This window comes from Gossypium arboreum, chromosome 9, assembly GCF_025698485.1.
Source record: "Gossypium arboreum isolate Shixiya-1 chromosome 9, ASM2569848v2, whole genome shotgun sequence".
Lineage (NCBI taxonomy): Eukaryota > Viridiplantae > Streptophyta > Magnoliopsida > Malvales > Malvaceae > Gossypium > Gossypium arboreum.
The window spans coordinates 75,213,834-75,225,501 of record NC_069078.1 but is presented as its reverse complement, the minus strand read 5'-3'; the positions used below and the strand labels follow the sequence as shown (position 1 = coordinate 75,225,501).

General features: G+C 31.1%; 1 protein-coding gene across 1 annotated transcript; it reads right to left on the bottom strand.

Moving 5' to 3' along the window:
- Positions 1-5,177: 5,177 nt before the first annotated feature.
- Positions 5,178-10,557, bottom strand: LOC108454001 (1-acyl-sn-glycerol-3-phosphate acyltransferase 2-like). The gene is made up of 11 exons (XM_017752279.2): positions 10,208-10,557; positions 9,502-9,624; positions 8,735-8,774; positions 8,528-8,601; positions 8,291-8,350; positions 7,710-7,787; positions 7,385-7,543; positions 6,717-6,842; positions 6,195-6,287; positions 5,885-5,971; positions 5,178-5,780 (listed from the first exon to the last, which is right to left on the bottom strand). Exons 1-11 carry the CDS (start codon positions 10,286-10,288, stop codon positions 5,538-5,540), a joined length of 1,164 nt encoding a protein of 387 aa, XP_017607768.1. The 5' UTR covers positions 10,289-10,557; the 3' UTR covers positions 5,178-5,537.
- Positions 10,558-11,668: the final 1,111 nt, after the last annotated feature.

The window sequence follows — 11,668 nt, the reverse complement described above, 5'->3', positions numbered from 1 at the left end:
TAAATTTGTTCTTTTAGCTTTTTAGATGAAATGGCACAAAGAGAAGCAAAACCGCGAAAAAGGCCAAATTACTTAATGTGTAAATGTTAAGTTTTAGATTTATTAGAATCAATATTAAATTGGCACAATATACAAATGTTGAGGGTTAAAGTTATTGTTTTTTTAATTTTAAAAGCTGTTGTCGTTAGCCAATTGGCGACCAAAAAAGACAAAATTGAATAGTTGGTTGATTATTTTGTAACTTTTTATAGTTTAGTGACCAAAAAAGAAATTTATTAATAGTTGGGTGACTATAATTAGTGTAGTTTATGCTAATAATTCTAATTTGAATTGAATTTTGCAATAGATTTAGAGGTCGGTTAGACCATACATGCTATATGAGGGACTTCACTTAAATGCGTCGAGAGATCAACCGACGAGCCGATATAGAGGCATGTTTAAGTTTGATTAATGCTCAATAAGATTGATTGTTTATGTGAATTAATATAAAATTATTTTTTTTCTATTTGTGCAGTCTCGATGGATGCCGTACTTAAAGGAAGATTCTTTTTAGTATTAGTTATTTAGGGCATTGGTGCCCGTTATATGCTTTCACATCGTGGAGTACCAACAAACTGATCGAGTGACATGATAGTTCGAGTTCATGCAAGAAATCCTGAGGGAGATCCAAAACCTTGGTCGTATGTAGGGTATAGATCGAAGGGGGCAACATGATAGGTTTTGGCCGAGTGGGTAAAAATATGGAACATATGAGCTCAATGGAGCATATTTGGGGAAGTTATCAAAAATGGTAATTTCCAAGGCTCAAAGTCCTCTATGCAATTGTTCAGTGGATGATTCTATCCAATAGAGTAGTATCTGATAGTATGAGAACGGCACATACCATCAAGCCAGCGACGATCACATCGGCAACGTCGTTCCTGTGCATCCTAACCAGTCAAAACGTATGAGGAGCCACCTATGCGGCATTTCAGCGCTTCTGCCTCATCTAGGTATCATCTTGCTACATCATTGTAACACATAGGTGATGGAGCAGGTCATGCATACGTCCCTTTGTCATCGATTGTGTCTCTAGCGCTGGAAATGACTTTGACAAATCCGAAGTTTCACATAGCTTTTCGATCAAATTAGTCTGACCATAACTCAGCCCCTAATCCCTTATCATTTCTCTCCATTAGGGTAGCTGAGTGTGCAGATAGATTACTTTCGATTGACGATTAAATTCAATAATGGGGGACAATTATGCATAGAACCAAGGTTAACTGAATAGTAATCCACCTCAAAATATGCATCCATCGGATTGTAAGACACATCCATCGCATCAACGTCACTGCTTATGGGGGTTTTATTCATTATTAAAAATTTTAGTTAGTTTTATTTGTGTATACTTGCCGACCATCGAAATTGTCAAAATTTTTTGTCATGTTTAAGTTTTGTAACTCAAAACACAGATTATGATATTGAGAAAGCAAATAAGGACGCAAAACGGGTATGAATACAATTCCAAAAAAATTATAAGAGTTTAGGGTTATATATTTGCATTTAAGAACTAACTAATACATACCGCCACATAAGTGTACTCTTATCCATGGTTATGCATTGCAATTAAGGATGCAATATAGACATCTTAATGAAGTCAACTGAAGATGAAAATGACTAATACATTATGCACAAAATACCTCAACCTTAATCAAGGGACATATTTGCAGAATAGATGGATGATGGATCTATTCTTGATATGACAATCCGGTAGAGTACATGAAGCTATCAATGATATTGTAATTTGAAAATAATAGTGGATGCAATATATAAACATAAAATGATATTATATCGGTAATTATTTTTATAATTTGTGAGAATTAGATAAAATTAAATTTTAATGTATAAAATTATACAAAATCAAAGTTCTTACATAAAATTGAACATTAAACTGAAGTTCATATGTAGTTTTGAGATTTATCTCTAAAATTTTGATAAATTATTTATCGTATTTTATTGATATTTTTTAACTTTTTGAGCGTTAAATATAAAGTAGTTCAAAAATTTTAAAAGTTTTAAAATGCATGCAAAAATTTTATTTTAATCATTCTTAAAAAAATTAGATTTAAAATTATTGATAAAGTGATTTGTCAACTTTAATTTTTTAAATATTTTTGAACATTTTAGATTTAAAATATTATATGTTTGCAAGTGCGTTTTAAAATTAAGTACACGTCCATGTAAAATTTTGGGAAAAAAACTTCAAAATTGTTTGAAAATAATGAATAATGGGGAAAAAAAGTTACATTTCAAGATTTATAGTAAATGTGGAGAGAAAGGGAGTTATTGGGAAAATAATCAAGCCATGATTTCAAAATTCTAAAGCATTTAAAACCTTGGAGGACTAAACTTATAGATTTAAAAATGAAAACCCTTGAAAATTATCTTAAAAAACATGTAGAGGCAAATGTTCCAATTAATTATGCTGAAATTTCGTAATTTCAAATAAAGATAAAATAAGAGGGACCTAAGACAGGCGGATGGCCTTACAAAAATAATAAGAAAACATGTAGGGACTTATATTGCAATTTATCCATTAAGTCCAATTACAAAAGCCAAACTTTCATTCCTTTGATCATTTTCACCATTATTTATCTTTATTTTTATTTTTTTTAAAATTTCTTCTTCTTTTCTCTATTTTTGTCGTGAGATCAAACAGATAACCTTTATGCCATAAAAATTATATATTTTTTCCATTTCCAGCATCAAATAGTTAAAGCTTTACTAGAATATAAAAAAAAAATTCAAATTGTATTTTTTTATAAAATTATTTGAAGAACTTCATTATTAGATCTAAACTTGTTGCTTTTAAGAATAAAATTATTGGTGATTAGGGTTAATAGATCTGATCACTGGAAATCTTACCAACCACTTCTCCCTGTTTCGAAACGAGTTTTATCATACATCAAAACTTCAATAAGAAAATATCTTAAAAGTTGAAAAATGGTGAATGATTAATATTTTTCGTGTCCGTTTTATAAAATTATATTTCAAAGTTTTAAAATCAAATAAAACTTGTAAAATTATCTATATATTTAGCCTTTTAAGAATTGTTAGGAATAATTTATTTTATAAAAACAGGAATAATTTCAAAAAAAACATAAAATTAGGAATACTTATCTTGTATATTTCATTATTTTATTTTGTGCGAATAATATCCTGACATTTGTCACTGATTGTTCATATCTCCATTTGGATCTGTTAATATAATTTCTTGTGGTTCTACGGCCCGCAATAACAATTACGCACAAAAGCCTCTACTTTTTGTTATGCCATCCAATACCTTCACTCAATCATCTTTTTCTTAATTACTATAATCAAAATTAATTCCTAAACTATATAAAAAAATTCCACAGTTTTTAAAATTATAATATATATCTAAATATGATTCATATATTTTGGCACTTAAAACTAAAATAAATCCAGATAATTTATATAAAGCAAAACTCAATTTAAATTTTCAACTTTATAATCAACTCAATATCCCACTTGATTTCTTCTTTAATTTTAAAGTTTTGATGCTAAACTTAATGTTTTAAGAGTTAACAGTATTAAATTTAAGTTTTATTTATTTGTATTTTTTTCCTTTTACAAAGCTTTAACTTTGTCTCTTTTTATTTAAGACTACGAATTAAATCACAATTATAATAATAAATAATACAAGTTTGAATAACTATAATTAAAATTATGAGTTATTGAATATCTTCAAATTTAGACAGGAGTATATTTAGACAAAACTGATATATAATAAAATTTAAGCAAGAATAAATTTGAAGAAAACTTAACACATAATTTACCTAAAGCGATATTTAAACTTGAGGTAAAATGCACGGTGCTAGGAGCTTCAACTTTATGATTAAATAAAATCCTGATGGGTGGTTTGGTTTTAATATTAAGGATGCAGCCATGGGATTAGTTAAAATCTGAGTTTGTTTGTACATAACAAAATACACCATACAATATGCTTATAATCTGAGTTTCATGGTTATTCAGATGAAAAGCAAGTATACGATCTCTAATCCATTCTTTAATAGCAGGATTTCAGATTAGATGAGAGGTGAAAAAATCAGAGTTAAGAAAAAAGATGATCATAATCCTCCTGCCTTCATTTACAAAATAACCAATCCATTCTCTTTTTAATAACATGGCATGTAGGGAAGGGAGTGAAGATATCATATGTTTAAAAGCCGTTGGAATCTTCCAAAGCTCATCAATTCTATTACTAATACGAAAGCCTGACATATAGAATAGGAGGATAAACTAGAATGAGTAGATTTCAGAAGATTTAGAGCGAGTTTAGTATTATTTCTTAGAAGTATTTTTGAGTCAAAACTAAAATTTTCTGCTTCTGCTTTTGACCAAAAAAAGAAAATATTTCTAAAAATCTCAAAAGTATATTATTTAACAATATTTTTATCTTGATAGTACCTTTTTTTCTTAAAATTACTTCTGAGGAATAATGTTTAACTAATCCTTAATCTATCTCTGGATCACACACACCTTCTACCCCATAATTTACAAGAGATTTCTTCTTCTTTTTCAACATCAAGGATAGGACGTTCTGACATAATAGATCAACTTTTTATAGCTTTCTTTTTTTTTTTTTTTTTGTCAAGTTTTGAACATTGAAAAGCTTATATAGCATATTTGACTATTTAATCCAGGCTGACTCAATATTTTGGAGCATTTAAGCAAAAATATAACTCTTAAAAGCTTGACCAAAATACAAAATCGCTTAAAATGATTCTTGCCACCCTTTTTTCAATTATCAACATACTGTATAAATATTATAACATATTTTATCTTCAATCATATAAAATTTTCCCTTTTTTGAAAGTAATATTTTCTTATTTTTATGTATTATGTACTTATATTTTATAAAACTTACATATGCTTATCATAATATATCCATGTTTAAGAACTTAATAAGGAACATTATAAATTGCTAAAGTTGAAATAAGAAACAAATTTCCGAAGAAATAAGAAAATGTAATTAAGCAAACCCTGAATTATCCATGTATTCATAAAGAAAACGATTTTAAAATATGAAACTGCAAACTCATTTCCTAATCTGTGTCCAACGAAGGAAAAGTTGAAAAAAAAAAAAAAAAAACCTTAAATGTCTTTTACAAATAGCATTTAAAAAACCATTCTATGAAAATAAAAAGGAAATTTCCAGAACAGAACAGTAGCCTAAGCCCCCTACACTGTAGCCATTTTAACTTCGAAACACTGTCGAGGCAAACAAACCCGGCCATATACCATCAAAAAAAAAAAAAAAAAAAACAACAACAACAAAGAATTGATAGTATGCATACAAGCTAGTTCCACTTGAATCCTTGATGATGACCAAATGGCATGCAGATAGGATTGGAACCTGATAGTATGTCTAAAACGAAAACATACTGATTGCTAAGTGAAAGTGATACAGACAGTACACATTTTAGGGTTATGAAAATATGGCTGCAGACCAACTTTCCTGTGAGGACAAGCTCGACCTACTGCTGCTTGTCTCGTCTTGCCTCTGAACTCTCACTGTTGTTCTTGGGCTTCCCAGGTGCAACCTTAGCAGGAGTTGAACGCTCAGACTGTGAGAAGAGGATCATGATTTGCATAAGTATGGTAACAATAGCCAACCCAACTGCTGACAATGCAAGCCCTTTCCATGATGATAAAAGTGAAGACCATTGCAGAAAATTATAAGCTCCATAAGCCACAAGACATGCCCAAGAAGCAACAACCTGAATCATAAATAAGAATATTATTATCATATGTAGTTCCAGAACCAAAAACCAAGAGAAATACCACAGCAGCAGATTGGTTAATTTTGCATCAACAATCTCACCAGAAGAGATTTAATAGGCCGACCGATATCCTGCAATGGTTGGTCACTGAAAGTGTCCTCAGCTATATGCTTGTCCAACAACTTATCCTACATTAGAAATCAAATAGAAACAAAACCATTAGTAGGAAATTTATGCATGCACAAGAACAAACCTTGTTAAACATTAAGCCAAGAAATAAATAAAAGACAAAGATACACAACTGTTTCAAGGTTAATCCTTCTTTTCATTTTCAATCATAAGATCATCTGACATGCAAACCAGAACACCTAGAGTAGCACCATCCTACAGCACTAGATGAATAATACTCACTTTCTCCACAAAAAGATCTTTACACCATTGTGCAACAGCCTCATCCGTTTCAGGAAGTTCCTTCATAAGACGCCGCTTGACATGCACATGCACCTGCAAGCAACCGTTTATTTTCATCAATAGAATGAACCTAAGAGAACAATGAGTCATTAAGTTATCAACCAAGATAGATGAGATTAATGGCATATAAAGGTTTAATCATCACAACTTCAAAATGACATGTCCCAACCATGGGAAAAGAAAAGGGAAAAACAAATACTTTTTCAGAATGAACCTAAGACTATATCCTCAGTTGCTTCACATAAACCTAGCAACTTCTGGAGTCAAAACACACAAACTTTTGGTTTTCACTCCATGGATTCTGAAGATCAGACAAAAGACAAATTATGAAGCCGTTAAGCAAATTCTCCTAGGACATAACAATATAAAACAAAGCGAAAGCAATTTTCACATTCATATTGATACATAATTATGCAAAGATGATATAACTTGCTTCACACAGTTAACTTGAATCCGACTTACCACAGAAGATTGTCCCTTGAAAAGTCTAAGCATTGTAGGTGAAGGTGAGCTTTTAGGGATGGCCACTGTCATATCATAAATGGCTGGAACAAATGAACGCATATGACTTACGGCTGAAACAAAACCCTGAATATAGAATTACAGTTAGTAAGGCAGGTGAGATGAGTGGTCATGACTCATGAGCAAAAAAAAAAAAAACTTCGGCATTACATGTGAGAATAGCAACACATAGTCTAACATGATTGACTCTCAAGTATAAGACTGAGTAATATGTGAAAGTGCACAGATTTATCATGGTTCAGGCTGGCTAGCATTGAATAAGTGTGCTGAAACAGCAAAAAACTTGCATTGGAAGATACCGTTGGCATAGGGTTGCAACACAATCTACCTAGCTTAAACAGAATACTATTAGGTGATAGAAATATTGCAACTCTTGCACAAAAAGAAAGCTACAAACTTGAATACCAAAATCTAAATTCAGAAACCTATGTATCCCTAAAAAAGGCGACTAGAAAAAAGGGTAAGAAGGAATTCAAGAAAACAGACGCAGCAAGAGTCAGACCTTTGTACGAGGAATAAAAAATTTCTAGGAATAGGCAATCCTTGAGAGGTTGCATATTCTTGAGCTAAGAAGGAATTCAAGAAAATAGGTGCAGCAATAATCTGACCTTAGTACGAGGAATTAAAACATTTCTAGGTACAGGCAATCCTTGTGAGGTTGCATATTCTTGAGCTGCTAGAAGCTTTGCTTGTGTAAACCGAGTTCCTTCTACAAAAAGTGCCAACCAAAATGGCCGTGGGAAGTCCTTTAAACGTTGAAGACCTGCCTGCAAATACAATTTCCACAAGATTTGAAATTGAGATCAGTATGGGTAGATTAAAAACAAGCACGCACAAATACACAAGTAATAAAGCAAAAGTTATGGTCATGTATATGTGAATAAATATGTGATCGTGACACATGTGCACCCAAAACTGAAAGCAAACTTTTACCTTTAATGTGTTTTCATCCTTGGCCCAGCTTCGTTCCAAAAACAGATACTCAGAAAACCACATTGACCAACCTATGACCTGCACATATCCATCATGAATTTATTCTTCATAAGTACACAAAAACATAACCCAATTTGCTTCTCTATTAAAAAATTTTAAAAGATAAAAATTGACAATCACAAGTATGCAATAAAAACACAACATAGTGGGTTGCCCAAAGGGTAAAGCAAAAAAACTAGACTTCAATTACCATACTGCAAACCCTACTCCAAATTTAAAAGTAGAAGCTATTCTAACACAAAATAGAACTGATGAGTTTTGACCAAAATTTTCTTTTTACATTCAGAAAATAATAGCACTTATGTTTGCTTCCTGCAGATTAATATAATTACTGCCTTATCACACCTCACACATGAACAAGCATGAACTTGTGCACCAGAGGTCTGCAGCATATGCAAATGTGTTGAAAATAACATGTACACGGTAAGGCCTCAAAGACCAAGCTTAAATATCAGCTGAAACAAAAAGAATTTGTCATGAATTCAAATCTTAAACTTCAAAAGTATAACACCGACACATACCGGCAGGAATTTTGATGATTTCTTCATTACAGCTAATGTACTGCCAAGACAACCTGACCTCTGCAAAAGAAAATTCAATTGTATCTTAGCCATACAGCATTTTAAGAGACAAAGAACATGAAGTTAGAACCCAAAATAGCAAATTTCCGACCAGTGCAAAGGAAAAAAACAATTTAATGTGTATCTCAGATAAACAGTATGCAAAATATTCTGATTTGGAATACAACAATTACAGACCTGTGCTAAAACCCATCCAACTAACCAATCAATATCACTTCTGTGATTGCATATGACAAGGGCATGTTCCTTACCTGAAAATTTTTAAAATATTAGATGATAAATACACCACTAAAAGAAAAGTTTAAAATCCAACAATGCCAATTCTCCACTTAGCTCGAATATTGAGAATAAGTTTCCTAGAAAAAAAAAAGACTATTGACATACCCATTAAATTGAAGCTTTCATGATCTGCGAACACTTCAATCTGCAAATAAAATGTCGCAAAGATCAAAAGCTCATTTTTAGGAGATCACTTTAGGTATAACATCCATGATACCAATATTTGGACATTTATAGAAGTTGGCTCGCTAACAGCCCATAATTAACACCTCAACCAATGTCCAGAATCACCTATCACTCCTTAGAGAAGACAAAAGTTACAAAACTTCACAATAATAGTTCAACTCATATTTGCATAATTATCTAGACGAAATGAAACTGCCCAATCTTCAAGCCTATAGACATCAAAGATACTAGTCCAACAACAGACTTCAACCAACTAAAGTCTAACATTAAATAGAATTATCAGTCACCGGAGGCATGAAAATCTGAACACTGCAAAAAAATCTCATTTTCTAACACCTTTGTCTAAGTAACATACTATTTCAAGTTGAGATGGCAAACTCTTTAGTCATACTTATTGAACATTCAGAGTCCAAGGATGCAGCGAAAACCTTAGCGGCTTCTATGTGTTAGTGCTTACCAATAAGATCATTTTTTTAGACAAGCTTCTTACTAGTATAGTTGAAGCACAAAGCATTTAGGCATTTGATCATCATAAACTGCCATATCAGAAATGGTTTCAGCATCTATAACATCTCAGAAAGGATTTCAGAATTAGACTATACTAGCTTCAAAAATGCCAAAAAATGTAATATCCAGTTCATTAAAATGAATGATTTAAATAACGAAATAAAGGAGCTCATTAGCACCTTAACGCCTGCCCACCAATCAACCAGCCAAACCAGTTGCAGCCACAACAACTCTGCCAATACCCTATTGATCTTTCTATATGTGTTCTTGGACAGTGGTCGAATAAGAACAAAGCATACTGCCTGAGAGAAGATAAATCACATTGCGTAACATTAAAAATGGTCATTGACAAAGAGATGAAAAGAAAGGAAGGAAGAAGGATTTACACATCGGCCAACTAATAAAATTGAACCAACTTTGTCTAACAAAGTGGATTATGGTTTCTTAAAAAAAGAACCAACAAAAAAATGGACTTTTTTATCTCATTTTTAGCATTAAATGGTATCGTGAGAAAAGGTAAGTACGCATGGTAAAAAAAAAAAAAATTTAAAAAGCCGAAGGTTTCATCAAGCTGAAACCTAAAGATTCTGATTTAATTTTCTTTTTAGTAAATTTTATTAGCTAAGAAGTAAAGTAGATTCAAAATCCAGATTACTAGATTACATGCAAGTTCATTAATAATCTCAGCTCAAGAAATATCGAATAAAAAAGAAACAGAGAAAACCATTTACTGCCATTTTCTTTAATGCAACCACAGCTAATATGAAAAGAAAAAAAAGAACAGAGAAAAATCCACTCAATCAAATCAAAATATGAGGCAGATTCCCTAAGAAGTCAGAACAAAAGCAAATATACCAAATTAAAAAAAAAAACCCTAATAAGAACCTGAATGAGATTCACAGCGAGGCCGGAGATGAAGAAAAGAAGGCCCAATGGGACGATAACAGCTGCCGCTGCAATCGCCATGGACAGAACAGCCAAAGGAGCGACCGAGATTCGCAGAAAAGGGAGGGTTAGCAGTGAAATTTTAGATTTAATTTACAAATAAAAGAGAGGATTATGGTAAATATTACCCCATTTTTATATTGTGAGAATAGATTCCACAATACTGTTTTATGTATTTAAATATAGAAAATTAAAAAATGGAGTAATAACAATATTTGTGAAAGTGTGTGAAGAGATAGAATAATAGAAAATGACGTACTGAAATGAAGATAGAAAAATGCTTTAAAGGCGTTGTTCCCGTTTCAAGGAAAAAAATTAATTTGCGAGGTTGGGACTTGGGAGACCTTTGCAATCATTTTTTTTTTTTCACATTTCTTATATATTAGGAATTTGAGATTTTGATTTTTTTTAATACTCTTAATTAAGAAAAAGAAAACAAAAGGAGGATAATAATGTAATTTTAATTTATTATTAAATATTTTTATATTATATATTTTTGTTTAATGATTGTAACATTATTTAAATGCATATCGAGTTGGGTTATTTTAATTGATTTCAACTCAATTAAAATTAAGTTTTTAACCGAATTTTAAATTAGTTAAGCAATTATCAAAAAATTATAAAATAATAAATATTATTAGGGGTATTTTGTGACATCTAGAAACATAGTTTGATAAGATTCAATTCAAAACGCCTTAATTTTTAATAATGTTAATATTTCAATTAAAGTCATTTAATCTTTAAATCAATTTTTAATAAAAGAATGCTGTGTTAATAGGGTTTTTAAACTCCACAAGTAAGACAGGGGTTGACAAGTATCCTATAAGCTATAGTAAATTATTTTAAAATATATATATTTAAAAAAAACACATGTCAATTTTTTAATACTGCTTGTTAAATAAAAAAATACACTAACAGCGTACCAAATACTCACCCTTTAATAAATATAATTGTTACATATTTTTTTCAACCACATCGTATTTTATTAAACACTTGACTGAGTTGGTGCACAATGAGTTGATATTACGAGTCAACACTGCACCAACTCAATAGGTTAAATACGAAATAGTTTTACTTTACAAAGCAAATTGTGTTTTTGCCATTTTATATTTTTTATATGGTAAGTATACATACATAATAATATTTGAACTTCTGTAACTTTTAATATCTATGCTTTACCATTCAAACAAAATCTCATTTGTTAAAAGGGCAAATGCTAAGATTGAGATACACTGAAAACTTTTGACATAATGATTTATTTGGCCTCTACATTGCAAGCTCGAAATTATTCCCTAACTCGAACCCCTAACTTTTCTCCTTATTCTAGTCCGTAGTTCACGCAATTAAATGGTACAGTTGAAAGCCAATTTCACAGGCTAAGCCCTTACAAATATGACCCCG